This window comes from Odontesthes bonariensis, chromosome 9, assembly GCF_027942865.1.
Source record: "Odontesthes bonariensis isolate fOdoBon6 chromosome 9, fOdoBon6.hap1, whole genome shotgun sequence".
In the NCBI taxonomy this organism is placed as follows: Eukaryota; Metazoa; Chordata; class Actinopteri; order Atheriniformes; family Atherinopsidae; genus Odontesthes; species Odontesthes bonariensis.
In genome coordinates this window covers 5,989,294-6,016,858 of record NC_134514.1, presented here as the reverse complement: position 1 = coordinate 6,016,858, position 27,565 = coordinate 5,989,294, and the positions used below count along the sequence as shown (strand labels likewise).

Sequence of the window (27,565 nt, the reverse complement as noted above, 5' to 3'; positions counted from 1 at the left end):
GTTTTGGTGTGTAACTTTAACGTCTCTGTTGTTGTATTTCATATAAGCGTGTAAGTTAATATTATTCTCATCAAATGTTAGGGCAACGTTTGGGTTTTTTAGATAAGGTCGAGTGCAGTACCTGTGGTTGGTTAGTCGGTACCTACAGGAGGCAGAGCGCTCTGTTTGCTCACTGGAAAAAAATCAAAGTGTTACCAAGTATATTTGTCTCATTTCTAGTCAAAATATCTCATTACACTTAATATAAGACACAACTGCCTAACAAGTACTATTTCAGCCAGATATAGGGACTTGTTTGAAGACAATACATCTGGAATATCTTGTTAAATGAAAAAGTCTTGAAAACAAATTGTTTTGAGTCATATTTCATATGAAACAAGCTTTTTTTTTACATTTGAAGAGGTTTTTGAGCTAATTTCAAGATCACTTTTATCTCAAAAGTCCTAAATATCACATCTTATTTCAAGAAATCTTGACAAGCCGATTTTCACTAGTTCCATTGGCAGATTTTTTTGCTTATTTCAAGCAAAAACCTCTTGAATTTGCTGTTTTTTTACTTATTTTTGGAGGGGCATTTTTTCCAGTGCAGAGTGAGAAATGAATCATGACAGGCCAGCCAAGCTAAACGCTAAAAGCTAAAAGCTAAAAGCACCGGGGGAATTTTTGACCATCTAAAACAACTTAAACCAGAAATATTTCAATACAGTTTGAGGAAACAATATAAAGAGGATTTTCACTTTTGCATCAGACAGTTTGTCACCACATCTCAGCTTTCTATTAGCTTTAGCTTGTTAGGAAACCGTCATTCACCAAACTTTGAGCACTCTGCCTGCATGAAAAAAAAACAAAAAAAAACATCCCCTCAATCTGCCAATTAATGTTTTGTTTTGTCTTCAACCCAACCCACATCATCTCCAACACCTTGCAGGTCTTTTAAACATAAAAGGAGAAGATCCTCTGTGTATACTTTATGTATTTGAATATGTAAACTGCCAAATCCTTTATGAGCACCTTTACTTTCCTCCCATCCTGATTTGGACAAATAAGTCAGTCTCTCGTTTTGAGAGCGTGCTCAGCTATTTCGGACTGCTTTACAGTCTTATGAACTGTCTCTTGGTCTTTATGAGCTGCAGCTTTATCTCAGTGTATCTCTGTCTTTCTGCACTCCTGACTCTCTCTCTCTGTCTGACGGCCTCTTCACAGCTTTCATCCTCCCGACTGGTGGCGATGCCGTCTCTCAGCGTTTTCACTGACTTATATCGTCTGTTGTTTCCTTTATCACTTACTAAATCAGTAGATATGAGATATATTTTAAGCTAAATAAGTCTTAATGTGGGTGCTACACTAATAATTTGTCATAATGATAGTACACTCTCAGAAATAGGGGTACAGTACGAGTCATTTTTTGTCCCCTGAGGTACAATCTATACTAATGTACCCCCTAGGGTTAATTATTGGACCTATGTACCTTTTTGAGTGTTCAAAAGGTACCTATATGTACTCAAGTGGTAAAAGGTACATATATGTACCTTTTTTTCTACATGATGGGGTACAATAGACAGTCTGTGTTAGGCTACTTCAGTAAAAGGGTACAAAAGTGCCACCAGAGGTACAAGAATGGTCTCTGTAAGGTACACAGGGTACAAAACTATACCTTCTGAGGGTACTGCCCCAGTGACAAGCCATCGTACCCCTAAAGGTACAATTCTGTACTTTATTTTCTGAGAGTGTAAAAACATGGAGTTTAATCTTTTGGTGCCCACTTTGATTTTATGAGAATTAGTGGAAACTTGTTGTGAGATCAGGTTCAGATGCCGAACTGTTTCATGGCTGTCTATCTTCTCATCTGTTATTGCACTCGTTTTTTCTTCGTGTGTCCTGAGGGCTGAACTGTAAACTCGCTCCTCACCCCCCCTCCCTCGGGCTAGAACAAGTGTAAACAGTACATCCACCTAACAGGATCCAGGATGCACTGCCTCATTTGCATTCCACATCTTAGAAACGTACGCACACACACGCCCTTTCTTTCTTTCTCAACTACAGCAGCAGTGGAATATTTTTTTCTTATTTCTCAACAAAACTCTTTCATTTCTGCACAGAAACCCTTTGTGCAGGTGTGCATGCTGGCAAGCTCTGTGCCATCCCCGCACTACAGCCTGAGGGTAGCTGTCACCATCTATTCAATTATCTCATTGGAAAAATGAGCCAATGAATGCATCTTTCTTTGTTTTTTACCTTATCATAACTACTAACATATCTTCATAGATGTCTAGATAAAACAATCCTGCACAAATGAGTGCTTGGCCTCTTTAATTAGCTAAATTAATGGACTAATTGTCCATCAGGTTATTACAGGTATCCAGAGGAGACGAACCAAACACTGGCCGTCTTCTCGTGTTTTTTTGCTTCCACCACATATAAAAGCCCAATGTTCAGGATGGGGTTTGAAGATGTAGTGACATCCAGCAACACAAAGTGCACATTTCAACCCGCTCAGTAAACACCGAAGTCGAGTGGCTGGAAAAAACACAAAAGGCCCGCTCTGGAGAAGGTGTTTGGTTTCTCTCCTCCTGAAACCCACTTGGCACCGTCACCCTGAAAACATAGAAAATGTTGGTAAGATAGAATCTTTTTCATTATATATTTTATAGGGCTGGGCAACGATTAAAATTTTATATCTAATTAATCACATGACTTCCCTGATTAATCGCGATTAATCGCATTTGTACGCAAAATCCAAAAATGAATCCAAAAGTAGTGTACAGCTTTTAGCATTTAGTTTTATTTTAAATGTGCTGCCATATGAATGAAAGTGCCATAACATTTGTTGTGCAAACACACTTTTAACATCAGCATCTTTCTGTAGTTTTTATGTAGAAGCCTCGCTCCACTGTCTGTTTCCTTGAATGACTTGCTGCTATCAGTTGTGTGTTTTGCCTTTAAAGGTGGGGTAGGAGATCTTGTATTTTGAGTCCAGCGAAGCTGCATTTTGAAAATACACAGGTCAAAAGTCCCAACCCTTTTCTTCAGACTTCTAGAGTACATGAACGCGCAATGCTTGTTCACGAGCACGAAGGTGCACGAGCGCTGTTCTGACAGCAAGCATCGATCGTTGCCGTATTTAGTATTTAGTATATGCTAACTATACGTTTAATAATGCTAGGTGCTAGCCAAGCTGGCTCTAGTTTAGCTTCCTGCCAAGCTTCTGGACGCGTAATTCGTTCACGGAGCAGGGTACGCGCACAGGGGGAAGGAGGGGGAGGGAGGAGCAGATTGCAGTTTGATAGACGGCATCAGAATCCAATCATTGTGAACGGTCCGTTCAGTATGATTGGATACTGTTTTTCCTAGATTGTAGGTTCTAGAGGCCACTAAAACTTTTCATATTTGTGTCAAAACTTTTAATTAATTGGTTGCAATGGGGGTGTGAAGAGTATTTCAAGCAATATGTAAACAAATGCTCCAGAAAAAGAACCCCTACCCCACCTTTAAGTGATATTTTAGACTGGAACTACTACGCTGAGAAGACAATTCAACTTGGCAGAGTTTACAGATGACTTTGGTTCTGTCGACTCCGCCGTCTGGAAGAACTTTAAAATGAAAATTTAAAAGTAAAAGTTCCGTACCCTTCTCCATGTTTGGTGGATCCGCCGATTACTTTGTTTTCCGGTTCCGCAGCAGACAGCAACAAACTTTTACAAAATAAAAGCCTGTGAGCAACAGACTTTTACAATAGTAAAATAAATAATAAAACAGGTGGTCTGTGGCGTAGTAGGTTGAGCAGGCGCCCCATGTACAAGAGGCTATAGTCCTCGCTGCAGCTAATTTCTATTTCTAATTTTATTCTTTTATGTTATTGTTGAGTGATGTACTTTGATAGTGAAGTTTAACCGGAGTCAAATTCCTTGTCTGTTTACTCAAACCTGGCCAATAAAGCCGATTCTGATTCTGATTCTGATTCTGGCCCCGGTTCGAGTCCCGCATTAGACGGCCCTGTGCTGCATGTCGTTCCCCCTCTCTCTCTCTGCCCCCTGCTTCCTGTCGCTCTGAACTTTTCTATCCATTAAAGGCACAAAAGCCCCCCAAAAATTTAAATTTTTAGAATTTTCAAAAAAATAAAACACGTGTTAAGGCGCGATAAAATATTTATCGGCTTTAAATAATCGATGCGTTAACGCGATAATAACGAGTTAACTCGCCCATTCCTAATATTTTAACACCTAAACATGATGTTTTGTTAATCTTAACCAAGTCGTAGGCTATAATCGAATAATAACGGAATTCAAAATAAAGACCAAATGTATAAAAAAACAGAGAGGTGAGGACGCCGGCGTCTTCATACGTCAGAGAAACTTCTGACCACAATCGGTCCCGTTACCGGAGAATTCCACTCGGTGACGCCGCAGCTAACTCCCACCGTGCAGGACATAAACGGTCAACATGGAGATGATAAACGAGGTTAGTATCGCTCCGCTCCAGTTCGCTCCGATATGCGCTCACAACGTCAATTAAAAATGTTGGGTTATAACATTTGTTAAATAACATTTATCTGATTTAAGTGTGATTTTTTTCGACATGTTTTTGAATTGAAAAACAGTTGCAGGCCAACAGTTTTTAATCCTTAAAAAATATGTATTGCACAAGCCGCAGCCACTGACCCGGCCTCTATGAGTCACGTGTGCCCGCGAGGGAGAAGATGGAGTTCGTGAAGTATTTCGAAAAGGAAGGCGATAGGCCTAGGTCGTAAAATTCAAAATTCAAAATGCAAAATTCAAGTAAAAAAGGAAGATGTTGAGGAAGAGTGTGGCGACATAGTCGCTGTGAGTAAAGATTCGTACTTTAACCTGCGAAGGCATGTGATGAGAAAGCATGACGAGGTATTAATGTTGTGTTTGCATATTGTGTGATAAAAAGTGGGATAAAATATCATAAAAACATACACTAACTATACTTAACAATACAGAGTGGGTTTACATAAAGTGATCGTTGTGGTAAGAGCCTGGTTTTGAAAATGGATCGCATGCATGCACTGTACGTGTTCTCATTTGCAATGGGATGCGATTGCGAAGTGACCTTTTTTAATGTAGTCTAGTAAAATAAATTAATAATTAAATAGGAAACGCGGGGCAACATGAACGGAGCGAGGTGTTACGTTCACAGCTGGGAAACAGTGCGATAATTTAACTGCCAGTTAAATAAGACAATACACCGGTCACATCATTAAATCAAACGCCGTGGGTCCCAGGGCCCTGGCATAATTACATGAAGGAAAATGCCTTTTCCTGAAAATTTGAGCGAGCGTGGAGCGATTTTGCCTGAGCAGCAGGAAAATTAAGGTGAGCGCGGAGCGTCCTGGCGCAACTTTGAGCGGGGGAGCGAATGAGCGAACATCCTCCTGAGCGGGGAGCGGGAATTCCTCGGCGCTCCGCTCCGTTAAACATGCTCTGGTATCAGACTCGTGTTAGAACAGCAGAAAAAGGGTCTGGATTTTGGATATCTGGTCTCCACCTTGATGCATTTTGAGTATGTCACAAGTTATTTTGGGTAGCCACCATACTCAAGTAAACATGTAATTAAGAGTAAGTATATTTTCTACTGAAACATTTGGGACACTGGCAATCAGGGCTGGGCGGATCGATTTAAAATATCGATAGTAACGTTGGTATTGGGTATTGATCGATACTTCTGTGATGAGATGGACTCTACAGTTTCAGTTTCTCTTCTGTACAACTCCAGGCATTTACAGAGTGGCCGACGGGTAGTCCAACACCGCTCTTCTCTCACTTCCCTCTCTCAAAAAACCTATAAATCTGTAGTTCTCAACAAGGGGGCAGGTCTCAAAATGGGACCCTCGGGATAATTTCTAGGACACAGGAGGTCAAAAAAACAGAGCCAGTAGAAGTATTTTCTTATATTTATCTATTTGCACAACTTACTTAGTTTAAAATTTTTAAAAAAATCTTGAGTTTTAATACCATCATAAACATGATTAATTAAAGGAAAACTTACAAAATAATTAAATAATCATGAAAATTCAAATTTGCATTTTGATGATGCATTCACTTAATTAATTATGATACATTGCTCTCCCCTACACAAAAGTAGATGTTAGTAGTAAAAAGTATCGGTATTGGTATCGCTATCGGCAAAACTGGCCCTGTATCTACTTGGTATTGGACCAAATTTTGCAGTATCGCACAGCCCTACTGGCAATGTTTACTGATACTTTTTGTCTTATATATGTAGTTTTTAATTGACTCGCATCAAATACTGCAGTTTAGTTTGTAGTATTTGTTGTGTATATTCTTTATTTTTCACACATGTCACTTTTACAGTCTCTACCACATAGAGATCACCTGACCTGGTCAGTCATCAACTCTTCTGGTTCTTGGACTTTCAATGTTTAAAGCAGATGCAATAAACAGCCAACTATTCACAGTATTTATTTATTTTCTAACACCTTGGACTCACACACTTAAAAAGATTCAAAGGAAATTTAAAGATGGATCCCACTCTCACTTTACCAAAATCCAGACACAAAAAGAGTTTCTGGTGCGATGAATGAACATTTTTTGGATAAATTCACAGCAGTTTGCAGAAGTGTAATGATTTGTTTTTCTCTTAAAGTTGATAATAAAGTTTGATTTCCTTCATTTACTACATGTTAACAATCAATGTCAAATTGTAGCTTTGTTCACTGTGCAGAATTAGTCACCCAGTTTCTTTGGTATGAGCTAAATTTGGGTTACTTTGGTAAAATCAATGATGCTGAAGCAAACAAGCACAAACTGAGGATCATATCTACTGCTGAGTTTGACTTAAATATGAATGCTTCAGTCTGAGAATTGTGTGATAAAGAAGCGAATCCCGTATCTTTAGCTACTGCTATTATGCTTGTTTGTGAGAGATTGTTATATTGTGACATCCAGACCGTTATCAGCAGCTGGTATCTCTGAGATTCTCATGTTCAGAAACTGGGTCAGCAGCGAGTTACGTATTACATGTTTTAAATGTAAGGGGCCACTTTAAAATGTTTCCTTTTTTTTGTTCCTTTCCAGCTGCTGCAGAACAGCGGCGTGTTTTACAGACTCCAGCATGTGTCCCCTGCAGGAGAAGCCTGGGCTGAGTGTGACCACTATCAGCGTGGTCTCCTGATTACTGCAGGGACATATCAGGGTGACATTTCAGTCTGCCAGGTTAGTCATACCTGGAGCTGCCTTGAGTGTGTGTGTCTTTGTAGCTGTGGAGACCATATCAGGCAGGCGCTCGCCTATCTTATCAAGCCAACTGCTCTAAAGGGGACTATTGTGCATGCAAGGTGACGAACTCCCTTAGTTTCACACTCAGACTGAGGCTAATCACCATTTCCATGGTGTGTGTGTGTGTGTGTATTGGCACGTTTGTGTGCATCTTATGCTTCTTTTGAGAGCCATTATCATGATGTCATATGAAAAATGCTCGAGAACAGATTGAAACGGTGGAGTAACGTTGATCATTTTGTTGCTGCTGTGCATGTTAGGATCATGGTGCCACATTCGATGTGACAAAGAAAAGTGGAATAACAAATGGGACGAGGTTGAGCAACCGTCAGCAGGTAGACAGACAGACAGACAGACAGACAGACAGACAGACAGACAGGAGGCATGGTGACAGGGGAGGGGAGCCGGATTCCAGGGACAGAAGGCTGCAGGAACTACGATCAATAAATCAACTTTCTGTTATCCTGCACAGGTACAAAAGAAGAGCCATTCATGTGCACCATAAGCTACTTTGTGTTAGCGGCTGAGTGTCTGTTTCGAACATCTTTGGAGCAATAATAATTCTTATCCTCTCCACGGTAATTCAGCAGGTGTCCATACTTTTCTCTCTCTCTGAAATGGCCTAAAGGAAATGATCCGTTTTCAGTTTTTGGGAGAAACAGATGGAAATCTGATCGGTTTGGAGTAAAGATTAAAGAGGAAAAATATTCTGTCCCCTGCCCCCTCCTCCCCTCTTTTTGTTTTGTTGACTTGCTGATAGTTTTTCTAGTTCAGGGTCAGAGGCGGGTTAGTAGTTTTTGGAGTGGTCTCGCTCTGCGTGTGCGTGATGCCGCCCAGGCTGACGGTGTGTACGGAGCTCCGCTTTGAGGCTCGCAGTGCGATCCAGCCGTGTTTAGTCTACCAGTCCGACATGTCTCACACCACAGTCATTTGGTCAGGAGCTGTTTCAACAAGACTCTGCTATTCCTGCGGCACTGCTTCGCCAAGAAGAGCCCCGATTGATTGATTGAGCAGGACGAATCCAAATAATGAAGCAAATAACAACATGTCGTATCAATTCATTTACTTTTAAGCCAAATCTGTTGTGTTTTTGGAAAAGTTTGGGCACAGGGAGTAACAAATGTGCAGCAAAATATGTATTTTATTCAACTAAACCTTTTGAAATATAACATAAAAGCCAGTTGAGTGACATTATATTGATTTTAACATTTTAAATTGTTTGTCTCGGTGAAAGCCTGAAAGTAAGATCCAAAAAATTATGCAAATAACAACATGTCATATTAACTAATTTACTTTTAAGCCAAATCTGTTTTGTTTTTGGACTTTCAGAAAAGTTTGTGTACAAATTTGCAGCAAAATATGTATTTTATTCAACTAAACCTTTTGAAATATAATTGAAATATACTATAAAAGCCAGTTGGATGACATTATATTGATTTTAACATTCTTAAGTCATTTTTACAGAATTGTTTGTAAGTAAGAAACGCATGCACAATGCACAAAAAAACTCAAATGTACCATTTTTCCCCAAATTTTTTGCCTTTTTAATAAGAAAAATGAAACAGGAATCATTTTAATCACATTTAAACCAACGAGAAATGACAACGACAAAAAAAAAAGAAAAAACAAGACAATATATTATATCAGCACACTTTTCAAAGTTTAAAAAGCAAACATAGCTTAAATAAAGACATTTCTCTTTGAAACTAAAATGTGTTCCACAAAGGACATCATGTGACCTGAAACTTCTGCGGCCCCAATCCTTCGACAGATTGTCCATACATTGATCTCTTATCAGATCAGCAGTCATTTGAAGAAAAGGCACTTTTTTTTTTGGGCATCAAGGGTCATTTGACACCCAATTGTTACACTGGTCCCATTGAGCTGATGCATTGACAGGGTTGGGAGGGCGTTCCTTAGCATTGTTGTAACACACACACACAAACACACTATCAGCCCACTTGGCCTGTAGGAGCGCCATAGTGCAAAGTACTGTATGTAAATCCTCCCATAGTGCATCTCTCCTCCCTCCCACTGTTTTAGTAACTGACTGAACTCCTCTTCTAAATGTTACAGTCTGCAGAAAGGCATCCATTACAAGAACTGGTTTGAACCAATTGGAACAAAAACACATCCAAACTTTTTTTTTTTTTTTTTTTTTTTGCTTTTTACCACAGTTGCTTTGTCTCTTTCCATCTTTTTCTTTTTCCTCTTATTTTGTATCTGTATTAACCAACAAATATACCATTTTTGTCCAGATCTCATGAGCTGCATCTACATTGACGGATGAATGATGATGTGACAAAGATGACGGAAACTTTTTTAACAAAAGCTGTAACACAAAATATGAGCTCAACTGTCTCCCGTTGCAGTAACCTGAAACCCATCTTTCCATCTTTGGATGAAACACCCTCACATCTGGGTTGTAACTGGTCGACAGAGCGCTTCATAAGATATATTAAAATTTATTCCCTTCATAAATAAATGCAAATATCATCCTCCCCTGCACTATTACCACTATTTACATTTTGTACAAGGTAAATTTCTGCCACACGCTCCTCCTGCAACAGGCAAAGACAAGATCTGACTGACTTACACGCAGATGAATCAAAAGTCCTTCTCATCGTCCAGCCTCCCTTTTTCTGTCCTTCATGTAACTAACCAGTCTCCTTCTTTGATAAGAGTCAGTTAAAGATTTTTTTTAAAAAAGTTCTTTGGTCCCTCAAAACATGGCAGCCATTTTAAACGAGAGTCCTGTGACGACCACTGGACTAGAGCCAGACGGGGAAAGATAAAGAAAGAGGAAGATAAATCGAGCTTTGGTGTCCATTTTAGTAAAGAGAAACAGAAGTCTCCATCTTGGCTCACCTCTACAGACAGGTGTGTGTGTTTGTAGGAAGCCGAGTGTCCATATTAGGAGGCGTTGAGCACCGAGCGGCTGTACAGAGTTTGGTAGTAAGCGCCTGAGTCCATTGCGGCCGGGCCTTGGCTGTCATAGATCTGCTTGGCTCCCACAGGAGAGCCGCCAGTGTAACTGTTGTAAGCCATCACCTGGTCCTGGTAGGACTTGAGGTCCATCTTCTGCTCGTTGGACATGAGGTTGGTAATGGAGAAGGGGTGGTTGAAGTTGTAGTGGGGGTCCAGAGACTTGAGGGCATCATTCTGTAGGTCCATGTGATGCTGCATGGGACTGGGTAGAAGGTGAGAGCTACCCGCTAAAGACTGGGAGTGGAGGAGTGGGTTGGAGGAGGAGGTGCCTGAGAGGGACAAGGAGGAGGGAGGGATGGAAGATGAAGTGGAGGAGGAAGGAGGCAGGGAGACGGGTGGGCTGTGGAGGTGGGAGGAGGACAGCTGGGGGCAGTCTAGGGAAACCAGGGTGTTTCTCTGATGATTCTGATCATCTGAGGAGCCCGGGTGGGAGTTATCTGAGTGGGCAGAGTCAGCTCCCTCCGATCCACCTGTAGGGCTGCGATCCTCCACCAGGTGATCTCCGCTGTGGCCTCCTTTACCGGAGCCCCCCTCCTGGCTCTTGCCTCCTTTTTTTGCCGTCTTGTCCTCGATCTTGAAGCGTTTCTGGCGCCTCAGGTAGCAGCCGTTCTCGAACATGTTGCCTGACTGCGGGTGCAGAGTCCAGTAGGAGCCTTTACCCGGCTTGTCTGGCGAGCGAGCCACCTTCACAAAGCAGTCGTTGAAGGAGAGCGAATGGCGGATAGAGTTCTGCCAGCGCTGCTGGTTCTCCCGGTAGTAGGGGAACAGGTCCATGATCCACTGGTAGATTTCGTTCAGGGTGAGCATTTTGCTGCCACTCTGCTGGATGGCCATGGTGATGAGGGATATGTAGGAGTATGGTGGCTTGGCATGGGTCAGGGAGCGTCGGTAGGGCTTAGGGGGAATCTCTTTGGGTCCTGAACGACTCAGGCTCCCTGTAGAAGGATATCCCAGCTGACTCATGGACTGCCCCATATTCTGGTAGTGGGACAAAGAGCCCAGGGAGCCTGGAGCAGCGGGGCCCAGCTGAGTCAGAGATCCTGAGCTGAGGGATGAGGCCACAGGGGAGAGGGACATGTGACTTGGCCCAGAGCCCATTGATGCCAAAGGGGAACTGCTGAGGCTGGAACTGGGATATGCCATGTTCATACCTGCGGGGGAGGCGGTGGCCGGGTTCAGGTTGATGTAGCTGTTGATGGCGCCCATGGAGCCCATGGAGCCCATGGAGCCCAGACCAGAGTTCATGGTGTTGGGAGAGGAATACATCTGGAACAAAACAACATATGGTTAGTCCCAAGGAAAAACAAAGAGAGTATCAGTTAATATCAAACAACAAATGTTTAAAACGACGATAAATAATTATATAAAAGATCTATTTGTTCCTTAAAAAAAACTATTCTGGAAACAAAGAGCGTAATTATTTGGTGTAAATGATAGGTGGAATTGACTTTTTTTGGTCAAAATTGGTGTGAAATGTGAAGAGAAAGCAGCTTCTCCATCTAAAAGGTGACTCTTATCAATGCACAATGAAGCTCAGTGTGCGGAGAGGACATGGATTTCACACAGCTATGTTAACCTGAAAATGCGTAAAAAGCGCGTCATGGTGCCTCTCAGCTCAGACGGCCTCCTCCACTGCTGCCACGGAAAAAACAAGCTGTTCACAATTTAAACGAAAATGGAGGAGTGCTTTCATTTCCATTTATCTTTTCTTTCTTTTTTTCTTACAAATAGTGATCATTACATATGTTGTCCGAATGAATTGTTCTAATAAATCCAAACGGAGTTTAATGTTCAAGATACAAAAACAAACAAACAAACAACCAAAAAATGAAAAAAATCTAAATCTGTGGGGATCAAAGGTATCACAGCCCGCTTGCTGATTGTGGGTTAAATATTGTCAGACTCTTTCTTCTTGGTAATTTCATCAGGTTGAGTTGAGGTGAGAACTGAAGCTGCTGATGAAATTAACTCTTAATTGAATTAGTGAGAGAAAAAAAAGGGTTTAATTAACACTTGAATTGTCGCGAAACTTCATCCGCTGCAGAGACACAAAGGAAGACGAACTATGAAGAGCAAATTTCGATTTAAAAAAAAGAAATTTGGAAAGCTCAATGTGGGAAGAAGTGTTTGGAATTTAAATAAGATAATCAAAATATTACCGAGTTTCTGTGGATTGTAAAAATAGCTCCTGTTGATTTCTTTAACTTATGAAAAAAACTGATGATGAGACTATTACCAAAAATATCGGTGTATAAGATAAACGGATCATTTTGGGACTACTGTCTCTTTTTGGCGTTTTTAAATCTCTTTAAGAATTTATTTCTTCGTGATTCTTAATGCATTTCCGTCAAAAACTTGCTTCATTTAATTCTTAGCATGGTCGTTTAACACTTCTGAGGAAGGTTTTGGTTTTAATTTATTTTATATTTATCCAAAGAGCAGAAAAGTTTTTTTTACTCCTTATACGGGTTTTCCTTTTCCCACATCAGTTTTTTAACACTTCGAATACAAACCTCCAAACTTTTCCACTTTTTACAACACGAAAAACCCACAACTATTTGATTTTTTTTTGTAATCATGTTTGTTATAATATAAGTGTGAGTGCGGTTTTACCTCGCTGGCTTCACTGTAGAAAGTATTCCACTCTGGTAAATCATGGGCTTCCATCTTCACAGAGCTCAACATCCCCAACACAATACTTTATAGCGGAAGGATTTTATCTATCTATGATTGGATTTTTTTTAGAAAAATATATCAAAAATGAATATAAAATCCTCAGCAAGTTGGTGTTTTTTCTTGGAAAAATCCAGACAAAAAGTTGTCCCTCTTTTCGCCAAACAAAATGAAAGAATTTCGTGTCGATAATGCGTAAAAGTGACCAAAGCGATGGGACGCTCTGCTCCTGGGAATAGTTAAGTCAATATCTCTTATTTGTCAGTCATCCATTGTTTCGAAAGCGTAATATTGTTTTGGCATCAGATACTGACTTCTTCTTATGGCCCGTTTTTTCCCCCCTCAGTCCGTCGGGGCACCTCGGGACGCAGTCTGAAACAGACGAAGATTCAGCGCGCAAATACGGTAAAGAACTCTGGACGTCCTCCTCTTATAAGGTGCTGCTGGGACCCGCCCCGCTCTCACATTTGAATACCGCAGGATCCAGGAAGGGCCCCGCGAAAAGGCCGATGTGGCCCCCTGGCGTGCTGCATATTGGCCCGGCGGCTGCACCGGGGCCACCCGGGCGTCTTTCAGTGAGACAGCTGCGCTCATTTTTGTTATTATTGTTAGATAAAGCATTAAAGCCCAGAAGCTGTGAGAAAACATGAGTGCAAAAGTTAAAATAGTTTGCTGAAATTTGCGCTCTAATGCTTTCTTTCGGAATATTTTTTTGTATAATAAAATGTATCATGTCAGCATTTAAGCTGAAAATACGTTTTGGGGGGAAATGAAAGGCAGTTTGATGTCAAAGGAAATGCAGATTTTCGACTACGTTCATTGTTTTTTTATGCATGTGGGGGCTGTGAAGGTCCCCCAGACATCACTTTTCTGCGGCTTTAAAGCTTCTAACACATTCTGTGCGGGCTAAAACTCTGTTTTAGATCTTGAGTTTTGATAGTGAAATGTGACTAATTCATAGATATAAATGTTAATATATTTCCTAAAGTCCCAAATATCTTGAAATTGTTTGACTTTGAAATGAAGCATATCAGATCATCTGGTCCACAGCTCTTAAACATCAGGGGAAATCCTCTCCATATTTGTAAAAAGGGACCTTTAGTAGCAGTATTTGACCTCCTGTTTGTGCGTAATCTGTGCGTAAAAGACCTGTCGCAGCCTGTCTGTGAATGGGAGAGGACTCCTCTTCTAAAGAAACTTTGCTTTTGAGTTTCTTTTTTTCTCTTAAACGCCAGAGAAATACAATAAATAATGTAATCCTGGCGTAATGCATAGGGCCGGACTCCTGTGTCGTGGAATACACATCGGGCCTGGGTGCAGACGGAGGCCTGTGAATGTCAATGCCTCTGCCTAATGGTCAGTCAATGGAGATGTAATTGATGCGCATGCGGGAGGTCGACGGGATTAGACTGTGAGAAAAGATCCCGAGGAAGTAACAGGAAGAAAAAGCACAGAAATGCGCGACAGAAATGAGGAGTTCAGCGTGAGAGTTCAGCTGATTCCATGTGGGAAAGTTTCCCAGGTAGCTGTTTGTGACCCGAGCCTCCAGGGACACTTTGATTTTATTACTGACTCTGGCCTTTTTCTCTCCCAGACACCACGGACGCCATCACCTGGGAGGACTCAACGATTAGCCTATCAGCCGTTTGCAAAAAGCTGTGAAGTCGATTAACACTTGGAATGAGCTCACACCTCCGCGTCTGTAATGATGTAATTAAGGCCGAAAGAGACGAGAATTTCTCATCTGCTCGGTGGTGAAGTTGGAGATAAGAAAGGTTGATAAAACTCTGACCTCCAGGCTCTGATCGGGACAGAGAAAAAGGGAGAAGAAACACATATATACATGTTTCAGGCTTTCTAAAGATGAGGTGGCCATTTGAGGGATTCTTTGATAAATGATCACACAGAAAGAGGCCCGCGATGTGGGGCTGGATCAGATCCAAAAGGTTTTATCCTGGTTTACAGAAACAACCTCTTCATCCAGACTGACTGCAGAACCTTCGTTTGGCCCCTTTTGGGTAAAAGGGTTTGGCTCCCGTTTGTAAACAGGTTTGGGATTTATATATGAGCTCATTTTTAACGTTTGCTGCCATTTTTTGTCAAATATGTTTGAATTCAGTCCGTTGGAGAAGTCTAAAATACCTCTGAATGACTTCTGGACAGAAATGTTCCACCCTGGTTAATTTAACTGATTCCACGTCTTCTCACATTTGCACGCGTTCAGTATTTCCTTCTTTCTTTGTTTTCCTCTTTTTAATAAACATCCTTGATCGACGCACGTTTCCAGATCCCATTTTTTTCCCATCCAGTCTCTGCAGGTTGTTTTTCATGCCAGTTGAGCCTCCATCGTCCATTAACACCTCTATAATTGGTTTAACAATGGCTGTAATGAGCTGACACTAATCGAGGAAACGGCCTACCAGAAGCACGGCGGCCGGACGGTGGGGAGAAATAACTCACGGAACCCCCACCGCTGCATCTTTATCGCAATAAAAAAAAAGCGACAGGTTGCGTGAAAATGTGTCATTTTAATCGAGCTGATTCATGTCAAAACCGGTGAATCCGAGCTGATTTCCCAGGAAAAACGGATTTTTTTTTAAGTGTCAGTCTTAGTCCAGCTCCCATTTCTTTGCTTCCAAGCAGCAAATCTTTCTTGTAATCTTTTAAAGTGGTCCTGAACAATAGTTCTGCAGCTTTCAACGTTTTTCTTTGGACATTTTCTGCTTTTTCACTAATTTTCAGTCCAGTCCTTGTACCTGAGCATCTTCAGAGGAATGTGTTTTTTCTTTGCACCACTTAACTCTGATATATGAATCATTCAGGCAGAAAAAAGGCTCCTAACTCAAGGGATGAGCCAGTGTTGTGTCCACACAGAAAAGACAACTTAGCAAAGAAGCCATTTAAAATCGTATCTTTAGGCACTTTGTTCCCAGCAGCCTGTCACAGAGACACATCATTTCTTTAGCTGCATGTGTGAAAACCAGCAAAGATAACACAGTTTGACAGACAGAAAACAGGATTTCTGCAGCAACAAGGTGATTCCCAAAGAGCTGTTAGCTGAAAACTTGGCATATCTCAGCATGGTGTGCAGTGTGTCCTTAAAACATTTGAGGAAACTGGACAAGTGGAGGACAGAAGAAGAAGTGTCAGGCCTAAAGAACTATCTACAGCAGATGAACAGGATCTGAAAGTGATGTCCTTAAGAAAGAGGAAAAAGTCCAGCAAAGACCTGACACAGGAGCTGAGAGATGCATCTGGACCTTCAGCTGATCCATCTGCTGTTGGCCCAAGCCTCATCAGAAATGGGCTCCATGGAAGGGTGGCTGTCAAGAAGCCGTTCTTAAGGAAGGGAAACAGGGAGAAAAGGCTGAGCTGTGCCAAAGGACACAAGAAGTGGGCTGAAAATCAGTGGCAGCAGGTCTGATGGAGGGATGAATCCTCCCCAGAGCCCGGAGCTCAACATTACTGAAGCAGTGTGGGATCATGTTGGCAGAGAACGGAACAAAAGGCAGCCCACATCCAAAGAAGAGCTTTGGGATGTCCTTCAAGAAGCCTGGAGAACTATTCCTGAAGACTCCTTAAAGAAAGGACAGAAAGCTCGTCTGAGAGGGTTCAGGCTGTGCTGGAGGAGAAAGCAGCTCAGAGCAGATATTCACTTCAAACATGTTAGAATTGTACAAATTCTGCTTCGTCTTTTATACTGAACTTCCATTCATGTTTTCATATGATTCAATAAATCACTGAACCTGTTTCTCTGATAATTTGTAAAGAAATGAGGGCCCCATCAAGGCTTTTCCACATTACTGTATGATTTCTTGCAAACACCTTGTTAGAATGATACAGACTCTGTTGGCCTGTTTTCCATTTATAACTTTAATAAATCACTGCACAGTTCCCAGCTTCCTAGGAAGATACAAAGAAATGAGAGGTGTCTGGAAACATTTAGGTTCTACATGCATCTGTTGGAAGACCAAATGAAAATGTCTGTGCAGCTTTTGCTCCGTCAGTCACTCTGTAGTCACAAGCGCCACCTTGTGGCCACTTTCCTGCTCCACAGCCGCACGGAGACACTGAATCAAGAAGTCCAACGTCTCAAAACAACCTGAAGAGGATCTGCTTCTCTGTACATACTGAGCTCAGTCCTGTCATCACAGAGTTAATTAAATAATCCTGGTCAAAAACAGTTCAAACAGATGGATTTTGATTTGTTACATTCTACGAGTCTGAATTTTAAGAAAAGAACACACCAACATGAGAAAGTTTCCATCCCGTTTATTCCTGGTTTCTAAAATTTTGTACATGAAGCTGCAGTAAAACCAACAGATCTACAAAAAGGGAAAAAGAAAAAAGGTACAATGATGAAAGGAAACTTGAAACAGAGAGGGATGCACAGAAAACAATGAACGGGCCAGTCGGCTTCAGGTAAAAGCCGTCGTGATGGCGACCGAAGGGAAACAGATTCAGGTCAATCATTGACGTGACAATAAAGAGCTCATTTTCACTCCTACTTCCCCTGAGGTTCCCAGACAAAAGCAGATGGTAAACATTTTTAAAAGGCACTTAACAAGGGATTGCATTACGAATCAGTGCATATTCTACTTAAATTCCATTTCTCTATAACAGACCTGACCTGTGGGACACGCTCTGCTCAACGCCATCAGATCCCATCAGCACAGTCAGAGATGGGAGTCTGTAAACCGATGAAGACAACCAAGTGCTCCAGAAATAGTGACTTTTTTTACATCCAGAAACACTGGGTTGGGCATAAAAACCACCTTTGGTTGGTGTGTGCTTCTGTACTGATGGTACATGCTGCACACAAAGGGAGAATCCACCCTGAACTCAACATTGTGAACTGTTCGGTTTAATTTCATGAAATCCCTGCAAGATTTTTAATGTATCCGTCATATAAAGTCTGAAAAAGAAAATGAAACAAAGACAATCGGATGTTTAGATGCTCTTCTGTTTAGTTCAACTCTCAGTGTCAGAAAGTGTTTCTGTTTTCAGGCGGATTCTCCCTTTAAAAACAAAAGGTTTAGGAAATGATACGCATTCGTTTTTTGATAGCATATTTTAAACTGCTGCATATACTAAGACCAAAGGGATTGCACATCCATACTATTACAGTATATAACATCGAACATTCTAGTATAAAATATAGTCCTAGGCCTATCAATAGATATCTTTAGATATACATTCGGGGGGGTGAAGCGTAGGCTGAGCTGGATTTGTATGTAAGCAATATTAAATACAGTCAAAGGCAGAGTCTCTGAGGCCGACGGATGAATTCGTCGTGTCTAAACAGCAAAAATCCTGTTTTCTCTGTGTGAAGCTGACCAAAAACAACCAAAAACTAAAGAAAAAGTGCACAGAGAAACGTCACTACTGGCATTCTGTCCACATCACAGGTCAGTCTGCATCTCACACGTCTTACAGAGATTCTTTTTCTCCTTTTACTAAAATAAAGCAATAAAATAAATCTTGATTTACAAGCTACACTTTGTGATGATTACTGTCAAGGGTTTTGTCACTTGTGCCTGAGAGTTGTCTCTTGAACAGGCGGATTAGATTTTATCTGGAGGAACTGGCAGAGATTTTGGCATTTTGTCCAAGACAGCAGATTTTTTTCTTCACTTTCTTTACTGCAGTCAGGTCTGACGACAGAGATAAGAAACGACTGAAGCTGCTTTTGTTTTTTACGAGTGTATCTTTTCACACTGAGAGTCCGAACACGGACAAAAAGAGTCCCCTGGTGGTGCTGCTGCAGCTCATTCACACAGAGCACACAGCTCCTCAGTGGTGTGGACTGGATCAGCTCTGTGGTGTCCAACCTACACACAGAACGGCGGAGCACCAAGTCTAGCCTAAATCTGCGTTTTTCCATCAGGATGGAGGAGATTTAGTCCGTTCATCTGGGTTTTTTAAACTTAAAGTGGAACTTTGTGAAGCTTTTTTTGCACTTATTGCACACAAATAAGGTAAGAACATCAAATCGATGCGTTCTTTTTCAAGTGTTTCTTTTATTTTAGGGGTTAGGTCTCCAATGCAATGATAGGAAATTCTAAATGAGGGTCACAAAGATGAATGTATTCTGACTCACGAACACTGAACACTTGTGAAATGATCTATTAAGTGATCATAAATCAGAATGTGGCACGCTGATGCTGGGACCCATCACTGAACGCTCTCTGAATTTAGTTTGATCACAATCTGAAACCATAACCTTCAGGTCTGTTAACAAGCTCCTCTTAACATATAATATAATATATAAATAGAATATATATTACTGCGATACTGACCACAAAGAGAAGTAGACACTCTTCCTCTCCTCTTTTCACTGGCTGCTTGAAGTGTTGTTATGTGATGTAAAGCATTTCTCACATTACTCTGATGGCTGTCAGATTTTGTTAATAGAAAACTGGATTATTGTTCACATGTTGCTCATCTCTTTGCAGGGTTCACAAACTGTGTGAGGTCTGACTAACCTGACCTGACCTGACCGTAAAAAAAAAAAGAGCGATGGGCCAGCCAAGTTTTTCATGGCTTTGGAACGATAAAATGTCCAATGTGATGTGATATAAATAACTCGGAGGGCTGTTGAGCTGGTGATTTGTGCTGAATATCTGATTCCAGCAGCAACAAACCGTTGGATTCTACATGTTTCTGTAGCCGCTGTCTCGGTTGTATCACCAGGATCTCTGCTGTTTGTCGGATTGAAAATATGAGCCAGAATCGCTCTTCTTGATGTAACGCACAGGATGTGATGGAAACCTAATTAATGCTTTACTTTACATTATTTTTACATGGGGGGAGTTTAGGGTAAAGGTTGACAATGTCAGTATTTGTTAAGATAAAAATGATATGATGTAAAGGCAGTCTTTGCAACTTGAGTCAGAGATCTGCTGAGGCCTGATAACACAGATAAACTGACATGTGAGGAAGTGGAGTTAAGACCTGTGCAGTGGAGGTTTTCTGATTTGTGGGTTGCTGTGTTGCTTTTCTTCTGGGTCCCTCAACAGTCCAGTGTAGACATCTCCTTCTGTGTGGGGTACGACTCTGGGGTAGCAAAGAGCAAACAAACAAACATAACATTCTGCCATGTTAAAGCTCTGAAAGAGGCAAACCTGGGATCACATGCAGACTGTAGTGGCCATTTGTCCATAAAAAACAAATTAAACTTAAACCAAACTAAATCATAAGGCCACTGATGCACCATGGGAGATGTGGCAAAAGAAGATGAATGACTCTGATGATTTGTTTCAAAACAATAAAACAAAGGACTATGGATGAAAACTAGCTTTGTAGCTATAATCCGGCATATTTACATTTGTTTTTATACTGATGTTCATTAATGTCCATTGTCCCTATTCAAATAAATAAATAAAATTAGACAAAAGAACAAAGAAAACCTGCTGCTCTCTCCTTTTCCCTGGTAAAGAAACCATCGGCCCACCCAGGTGCATGCTGGTACTCCAGGTGCCCAGTGTGACCCAATTACCAAAAATATTCTAAACAAATAACTAACAAGGAATATTAGCAAAAAAATCTAATCTAAATAAAGCACTGAAATTAAATCAAATAAAGTTACTCATAATTAGCTAATTAAATGTACAACTAGAACCAAAAAACTAAAACTAACTTTACAAAATAGCTCCTACACAGACAGTCAACACTCCCCTTTAAACAACATTTGAGGTTACGTGGACACCTGGTTGGTGTGTGTGAAGACTTGCCTGTTGCTGTATTGGGTCATAGTTGCCATGACAATCATCACGTTTCTCTCTCCTTCTTGACAGTGACATCTCCGCTCCCGCCTCCGCCTCCGCCTCCACCTCCACCTCCGCCTCCACCTGCTGCTGGCCCACTCGCTGCTCCGGATGCTGCCGCAGCTCCCGGCCCGGTGCTGCCTCCGGACACAGCGGCCGATGCTGAAGCTGCTCCTGCTGCTCCCGCTGCACCTGTGCCCAGTATGGTGGAGACCTCTCCCTGCATGAAGGCCCATGGGGGGCTGTTGGGGGAGTTATCCAATGGACAGCGCTCTCCACTGGGGCAGTACACCTCGCCATCACCCCGTCGGCTCTGGATGTATACTCTGGTGCAGGGGAAGCAGAACCTACAGGAGGCAGAGGAGCAAACAGTCATTTTGTGTCAGTTTATGTTAAAACTATAAACTGTAATGTTTCAGGATGATATCACAAACACAAACCTATGCCCCGGCACTGATGGACACTGAACAAAGTGCGTGTCCTCCAGTCTCTCGTGACACAAGGTGCAGGACAGAGCGTTTCCAGTGGAGTGGGTGTTGCTGGCAGACGCTGATCCCAGCTCTGAGGCGCCACTGTTGGGTAACGCTGCAGCGGTGGTGGCTGCTTCTGCCGAGGTGCTGGATCCGAGGGGCTCTCCTCCAGACCTGGAGGTGAGGGGGCGCGGCTGCCGGGCTGGAGATGAGGCAGGCTTCGGACTAGTCTGGCTGACACCTCCAACCATAGAGAAGGACGAAGAGGCGATGCTCATGCTTTTGCTGGCACTGCTGCTAGCCACTGTCGTGTGGGTCTGTGCCTGGGCTTTGGCCTGGTTCTGGGAGGAACTGAGCTCTCGCTCCAGCTCTGGAGTGATAAAGGGGGATATTCCCATCCCTAACCCCAGCTGTCTGCGGCTCATTTCGGCCAGCACCGGAGCAGGGAAGATCATTGGACTGCTCATAGGGGCTGTCCGTGCGGTCAGACCCGCTGGCATGCCCGCAAGCAGCCCGTGGGGAATCCCTGCAATACTTTGAGTCACTAGACTGGGATTGATGGCAGCGCCGAGCATGGGTCTCCGGCTGCCGCTGGGGCTCTGACGGTTCACCTCTTGAGGCGGCTGACCGTCACGGTGCAGCCCGTTGGGCGGCACACGTAAAGCCGACACGATACCATCTCCCCTTCCTCCCCGATCAAAGCGATCGGAAAGCGGCCTGCCACCATCTGCCGCAGCCTCTCCTCGGGACGCAGAGCCGTGCTTATTGGGCATGGGACCAGGTGACCTGACGCTGCCGTCCTGCATGCTGTGGGTGCGCTTCAGCTGTCGGGCGCTCGCTATGAGAAACTCAATCTGATTAGCCCCCTCGTAGTTCACACACCCGCGACAGACCACCTCGCTGAAGTCCCACACCACAGTCCACGGCATCTTTGGAAGGTCGCACAGGTAGCACCACTGGCGCCTGGAGGAAGAAGGGGACGACATGGCTGTCCGCCCACCTGGCTAACCCCAGCTAGCTTGCTAACGTGCTATCACAGGTTAGCCGTGTTAACCTATTTAGCTTTGCCCTCTCTTTTCTGCCGACTTTCTGCCTTAACGGGCCTCACACGGCTTTAAAATATTTTTAGACATTATATGGATTAATTTTTAGCTAAAAAGTTACTGCTGTTCTCGCCTTTTGTTTCAAACATCTGTTTTGTTTACCCACTTCGGCCTACTCTTCGTTGCTGTCAACTGTTTCCCCCGACGGACGCTGGAACGTTACGTAACACTGCGCGGAGAATTGTGGGTGTTGGAGTTTTCCTACCCGGTGTTGCGGACGCCAACAGTCCCCTCAAACCTGGACGTGGAACTACATTCAAATTTATTTATTTATTTATTTTTAAATACAACTTTATTTTGCTTTACAAGATACAAAAACAGTGCAAAAACATGACGAGTATCATTAATAATAAATGAAGAACAAATAAGCATACCAAAATAAATACATATATAAGTAGTTTAAATAATAAATGAAGAGAGAGAGAGAGAGAGAGAGAGAGAGAGAGAGAGAGAGAGAGAGAGAGAACTACATTCAAATCTGACACGGAAGTAAAGCAATTAAAGGTCACAGTTCATCTTGTGTTAAGACATGTGCATCCCCTGAAAGCCATGCGTACCGAGGTAGATAAGTTTTTATTTCACTAGATTGCGGTCATTCCAAAACTTAAAAAAAAATGCCGAAAAATACACCGCTGTCATCAAGCGAAGATGAAGAGGAGAATCCTTCTGCGGCATCGGTAGAACCACTGAAAGAAGCCGGTGAGTTTCAGTACATAAATCCCACTTAACTGGTGCATTAAAATGACTGAAATGCGAGTGCAACTATGTTTGAGCAGCTTTTAGCGGCAGAAGCCAGTTGGTCATTTCTTGTTGGAAAAAAAACCCAGGTTGTGTTTGTTTCCACAGAGAAGAAGATCACGCGGTACGAGTGTCCTGCTGACTTTGTGTCTCTCTGCCATGTACCGTGCAGCAGCACCCTGGCAGACAGTCTGAAGAACAACAACAACGAGTTATGGCTCATTAAAGCTCCGACCAGCTTTGACCCAGAATGGTGGGTGCAGTCAGTCCCTTTCCATCCGTTTCCTTACCTCTGCTTCTCATTTGCAGTCAAACTTTTACTGTTTCTAATTATTTTACATTTTTAGCATACTTGACTATACCCAAAGTCAGACTCATCCTTAGTATACTTGAAGTGTGTCAATAATCAGTTAACTTGGAACAACTAGTTTTGTGCTAAGTACATTTAAGTTGTAATTAAAATGTACAAAATCAGAATCTGAAGTCCATTTAATGTACTTTAGTGTGCAAAAGGGGAACAACTTAAAGTATACTAAGTACACTTAAGTACATGGCTGTGTATGTAAATATAAATGTATTTTATTCATATAGCCCTTTACAAACAATCATTACGATGTACCAAAGTGCTTTACAGCAGGTAATAAATAAAGAGAAGAATAAGTAAAAACAAATTAAAACAATAAAAGAACAGTGAAAGCAATAAAATGCAACAAAATCGAATAAGATAAAAGTGTCATCATACTACTGGATATTAAAAGCAGTCCTAAATTATGTGTATGTACGAGATTACATGCTTGATAAGTAAAATAAAGTTGACTCACTTTGTTTTACAAGTTTACTCTAAATATATTGCAAAATTTTCATTAATAGATGGGCAATATGACATTAATATGTTAATGTTTTAATGATGATAGGCTCAATCTTACTTGTCACACATTTCCATTTAAAAAACAATTACTTAATAGTAACTTGCTGATATACTTCCTTATGTCATTACCCCATGGATAGGTCTAAAAGGCAACCGTCACATTAATGGATGCCATTTTTCTGGTTGCCTAGTTACATGTAAATAAAACACATTACAACAAAACACTGTCACCTTCTGGTTGGCTTAATAAAACATAACATCCTTTTACTGGAGTTAGAACTCTAAATGACTTGGGGTGGTTAAAACATTCATGAATAGGGTGAAAACAACGATTTGACCATTTCTACCCTTCACATGTCTCATGGCCACTATAGATCGCATTTCCATTCACATAAGCGCTGGTTGTATCTGCCTGCACGAACAAAGGCCACATAGGCACATTTTGCGGGAGGAGGACAATCCTGAGTGATCGCACACGACAAGAATTAACCTCCGACTCGTCTGACGGATCTTTATCGAGCAGTTCCAGCTCGATAAATATTCACCACAATGTTCCATAAAGCTCAAATATCCGGAAGGTCTCAAACGTTTAGTATTAGCGGTTCAATCTTCGATGTCCATCTCATCAGAAAGCTCGTTGATGTTTTCAGTGCCTTCTGTGACAAATCATACTCAGACTCTTTGCTGAGTTTTTTTTTTAAATTTTTTTTATATATTTCCCAAATGTAATAAAAATGATATTGATGTAAACTAGGGCTGGGCGAGTTAACTCGTTATCATCGCGTTAACGCGTTTATTATTTAACGCCGATAATTTTTTTTATTGCGCATTAATGCAGGTTTTATTATTTATTTTATTATTGTAAAAGTCTGTTGCTCACAGGCTTTTATTTTGTAAAAGTCTGTTGCTCACAGGCTTTTATTTTGTAAAAGTCTGTTGCCGGCTGCTGTGGAACCGGAAAAGAAAGTAATCGGCGGATCCACCAAACCTGGAGAAGGGTACGGAACTTTTACTCGGCCATTTTCATTTTAAAGTTCTTCCAGACGGCGGAGTCGACAGAACCAAAGTCATCTGTAAACACTGCCGAGTTGAATTGTCTTCTCAGCGTAGTAGTTCCAGTCTAAAATATCACTTAAAGGCAAAACACACAACTGATAGCAGCAAGTCATTCAAGGAAACAGACAGTGGAGCGAGGCTTCTACATAAAAACTACAGAAAGATGCTGATGTTAAAAGTGTGTTTGCACAACAAATGTTATGGCACTTTCATTCATATGGCAGCACATTTAAAATAAAACTAAATGCTAAAAGCTATACACTACTTTTGGATTCATTTTTGGATTTTGCGTACAAATGCGATTAATCGTGATTAATCAGGGAAATCATGTGATTAATTAGATAAAACATTGTAATCGTTGCCCAGCCCTAATGTAAACATTTGAAGATGAATTCCCAGCCTGTTGTGACTGACCCCCAAACTTTCCTTTCACCGCCCAGCTTCAGTGGCATCAAGGTGCCGCTGTCAGGTCTCCAGACTCTGAAGGTTCCCACGGCTGCGGCTCCTGGGAGCCGCCAACAGATCTACAGCATCCTGGCCTCCAACCACGGAGCTTCAGAGCTTCACCTGCTCACCAGCGACAAGCAGGCGCCAGGCGACATGGTTTTAGGTCCCACTTTTTCAGGCCTGCTGAACGTGTGCGAGAGCTACGGAGACGGCAGCACCAACCAGGCCCCTCGGGCCATCCCCGCCTCTCCAGCACCCTCGATTCCAGCTGGGCTCAAACAGCGGTTCCACCCCTTTGGTAGCAAGACCCCCACGTTGACCTGCGTGGCAGAGAATGAGGTGGATGGAGCTGCCTTCGGGCCCTCCTCCACAACCCTCCGCCCCCTGGTGGTCAAGCGATTTATAGAGGAAACGAGGCACGGGGCGGAGGAGAAGGAGGATGAGGAGGAAGGCAGGAAGAAGAAGAAGAAGAAGAAAAAGAAAGAAAAGTTGGTGAAGACGGAGCAAATGGAGGTGCAAGTGTTGAGGGTGAAAGAGGAACCTCAGGAAATTCAGGAGGAAGTGATGATGGATCACGCCTTCCTGGAGGGGGACGATTTGGGAGAGAAGAGGAAGAAGAAGAAGAAAAAGAAGGACAGAGAGCGGGAGTTGGTGGAGGAGGGACTGGAGCCCAGCGTTCGAGTGAAGGTGGAGGAGGTTTCTGTGAAATCCGAACCTGTAGACATTTTATACGGCGACGCAGCCGGAGGCTCGGAAAAGAAGAAGAAAAAGAAGAAGAAAAGCAAAACTGAGGATGACTAGTGGGTCTGACTCTGATGTTTAATGTTTAGTTTTATTTTTTTGATCTGTGTTGGGTAGTGTTCGCTACTAATTTACTCCAGCTAATTGGAAAGATGCGTCATGCAAGACTTTGGCAGGAAAAGGAGAACACATCCTGAATCTACTGAGCAGTGAGACGATTTATAAAATGGGCTCATTTCAGCATCTGTCGGGCCAACGTTCCTCTGGTTTTAAGCTCAGAAGCTGACAGCTTTACACAAAAATGCTGTGTGCAGCTTCAGGAATTAATGACCGCATGGGAAATAAGGCCGAATGTAGGATGAGTTTCTGAAGTTTCTGCCAGTGTCTGTCAAGATGGAGGGAGTGTTACGGGGTTGTGCTCATGCTGTGTGTATTTACACAGCTAACATGGCTGGTTTGGCAGCAGGTCCAGAAAACCGGAGCTGATATGAAGACAGATTAATGAGATGGCGCCACGTAAGATTTACAGTTTGCATTTATGAAGGTTGTGAGTCACGTTATTGGGAAGCCGTGCAGGAAAACAATCTCTAAAACTGATTAATGGGAAAAACAAGAAAATTGGTGGTTTTTTTGTCCCACGGTTGAAAGATTATCGCAGCATTTTTCCTCTCATGCCCTGTTGGGAGCTGTGACTTCATCCAGAAAGAATGAAATTTGAATTTGTGTTGCGACTCAAGTAGAGAAAACAAAAAAAGAATGAACGTTTTCCAAAAGATGCAAACTCTGAGTGTAAGATTGTCTATTTTCTACTGTTTGTTCCTGAAAGTTGTCTGAAATAAAATTGTCTGGTTTAACTGAATTTATTTCCAAAATAAAAACAAGAGTTGCAACAACGGCTCTTCAAAGATCACTTCTGATGTCTTTCCTCCTCGGCATCGTGTTAACACACACCTGAATGCTGATAAAACTTCTGCTTTAGAGCTGCTCACACTGACTGATGATCAGTTAATCAGGTGGATTTGATCAGCGCCACCTGGCTGCTACTGATTTAATTTCTGTGGAAGCAGTGAGGGTGGATGATGAGAACTATGTAGTGTGTTCTTCTTCATCTGAGTGTGTTCACCTCATTTTAAGCTCTGGTAAAGAGCTGTTTTTACTATGTTCGGATCTTTGAAACCATTTTGGACTAATATTTATGATAATTTGTGTGAGATTGCAGAGATATAAATGCCCATTTAGCCCTAGGTTATTTATTTTGGATGATCATTCAGTTCTGACAGGACAGGATAAACATATCAGAAGTTATATCCAAACCAGTATCATGATTGGCAGACAAGTACTTATCAGGGGATGGAAGATGGAGGGGGTGCCCTCTCTTCCAGAGTGGGCAGACAAACAAATGCAAGTTTTAAGTTGTAGTGAATAAATACATAACAGTGCTTCTTCTTATTGTTAT

General features: G+C 42.1%; 3 protein-coding genes across 4 annotated transcripts; 1 reads left to right on the top strand and 2 right to left on the bottom strand.

The window, feature by feature from the left end:
- Positions 1 to 9,289: 9,289 nt before the first annotated feature.
- Positions 9,290 to 13,318, bottom strand: foxa3 (forkhead box A3). Of its 2 annotated transcripts, none has more exons than XM_075472851.1 (2): positions 12,861 to 13,318; positions 9,290 to 11,513 (listed from the first exon to the last, which is right to left on the bottom strand). In XM_075472851.1, exons 1-2 carry the CDS (start codon positions 12,930 to 12,932, stop codon positions 10,173 to 10,175), a joined length of 1,413 nt encoding a protein of 470 aa, XP_075328966.1. In that variant the 5' UTR covers positions 12,933 to 13,318; the 3' UTR covers positions 9,290 to 10,172. The 2 variants fall into 2 exon arrangements, with proteins under 2 accessions (XP_075328966.1, XP_075328967.1); XM_075472852.1 differs by lacking the exon at positions 12,861 to 13,318 and having other exon boundaries at positions 9,290 to 11,292; positions 11,399 to 11,481.
- A 3,456-nt stretch (positions 13,319 to 16,774) lies between these two features.
- LOC142388021 (interferon regulatory factor 2-binding protein 1-like) lies at positions 16,775 to 22,429 on the bottom strand. Its single transcript, XM_075472849.1, has 3 exons — positions 21,127 to 22,429; positions 20,654 to 21,033; positions 16,775 to 19,976 (listed from the first exon to the last, which is right to left on the bottom strand). Exons 1-2 carry the CDS (start codon positions 22,140 to 22,142, stop codon positions 20,691 to 20,693), a joined length of 1,359 nt encoding a protein of 452 aa, XP_075328964.1. The 5' UTR covers positions 22,143 to 22,429; the 3' UTR covers positions 16,775 to 19,976; positions 20,654 to 20,690.
- polr1g (RNA polymerase I subunit G) lies at positions 21,583 to 27,019 on the top strand. Its single transcript, XM_075472850.1, has 3 exons — positions 21,583 to 22,958; positions 23,106 to 23,250; positions 25,362 to 27,019. The coding sequence occupies exons 1-3, from the start codon at positions 22,874 to 22,876 to the stop codon at positions 26,167 to 26,169; spliced, it is 1,038 nt and encodes a 345-aa protein (XP_075328965.1). The 5' UTR covers positions 21,583 to 22,873; the 3' UTR covers positions 26,170 to 27,019.
- Positions 27,020 to 27,565: the final 546 nt, after the last annotated feature.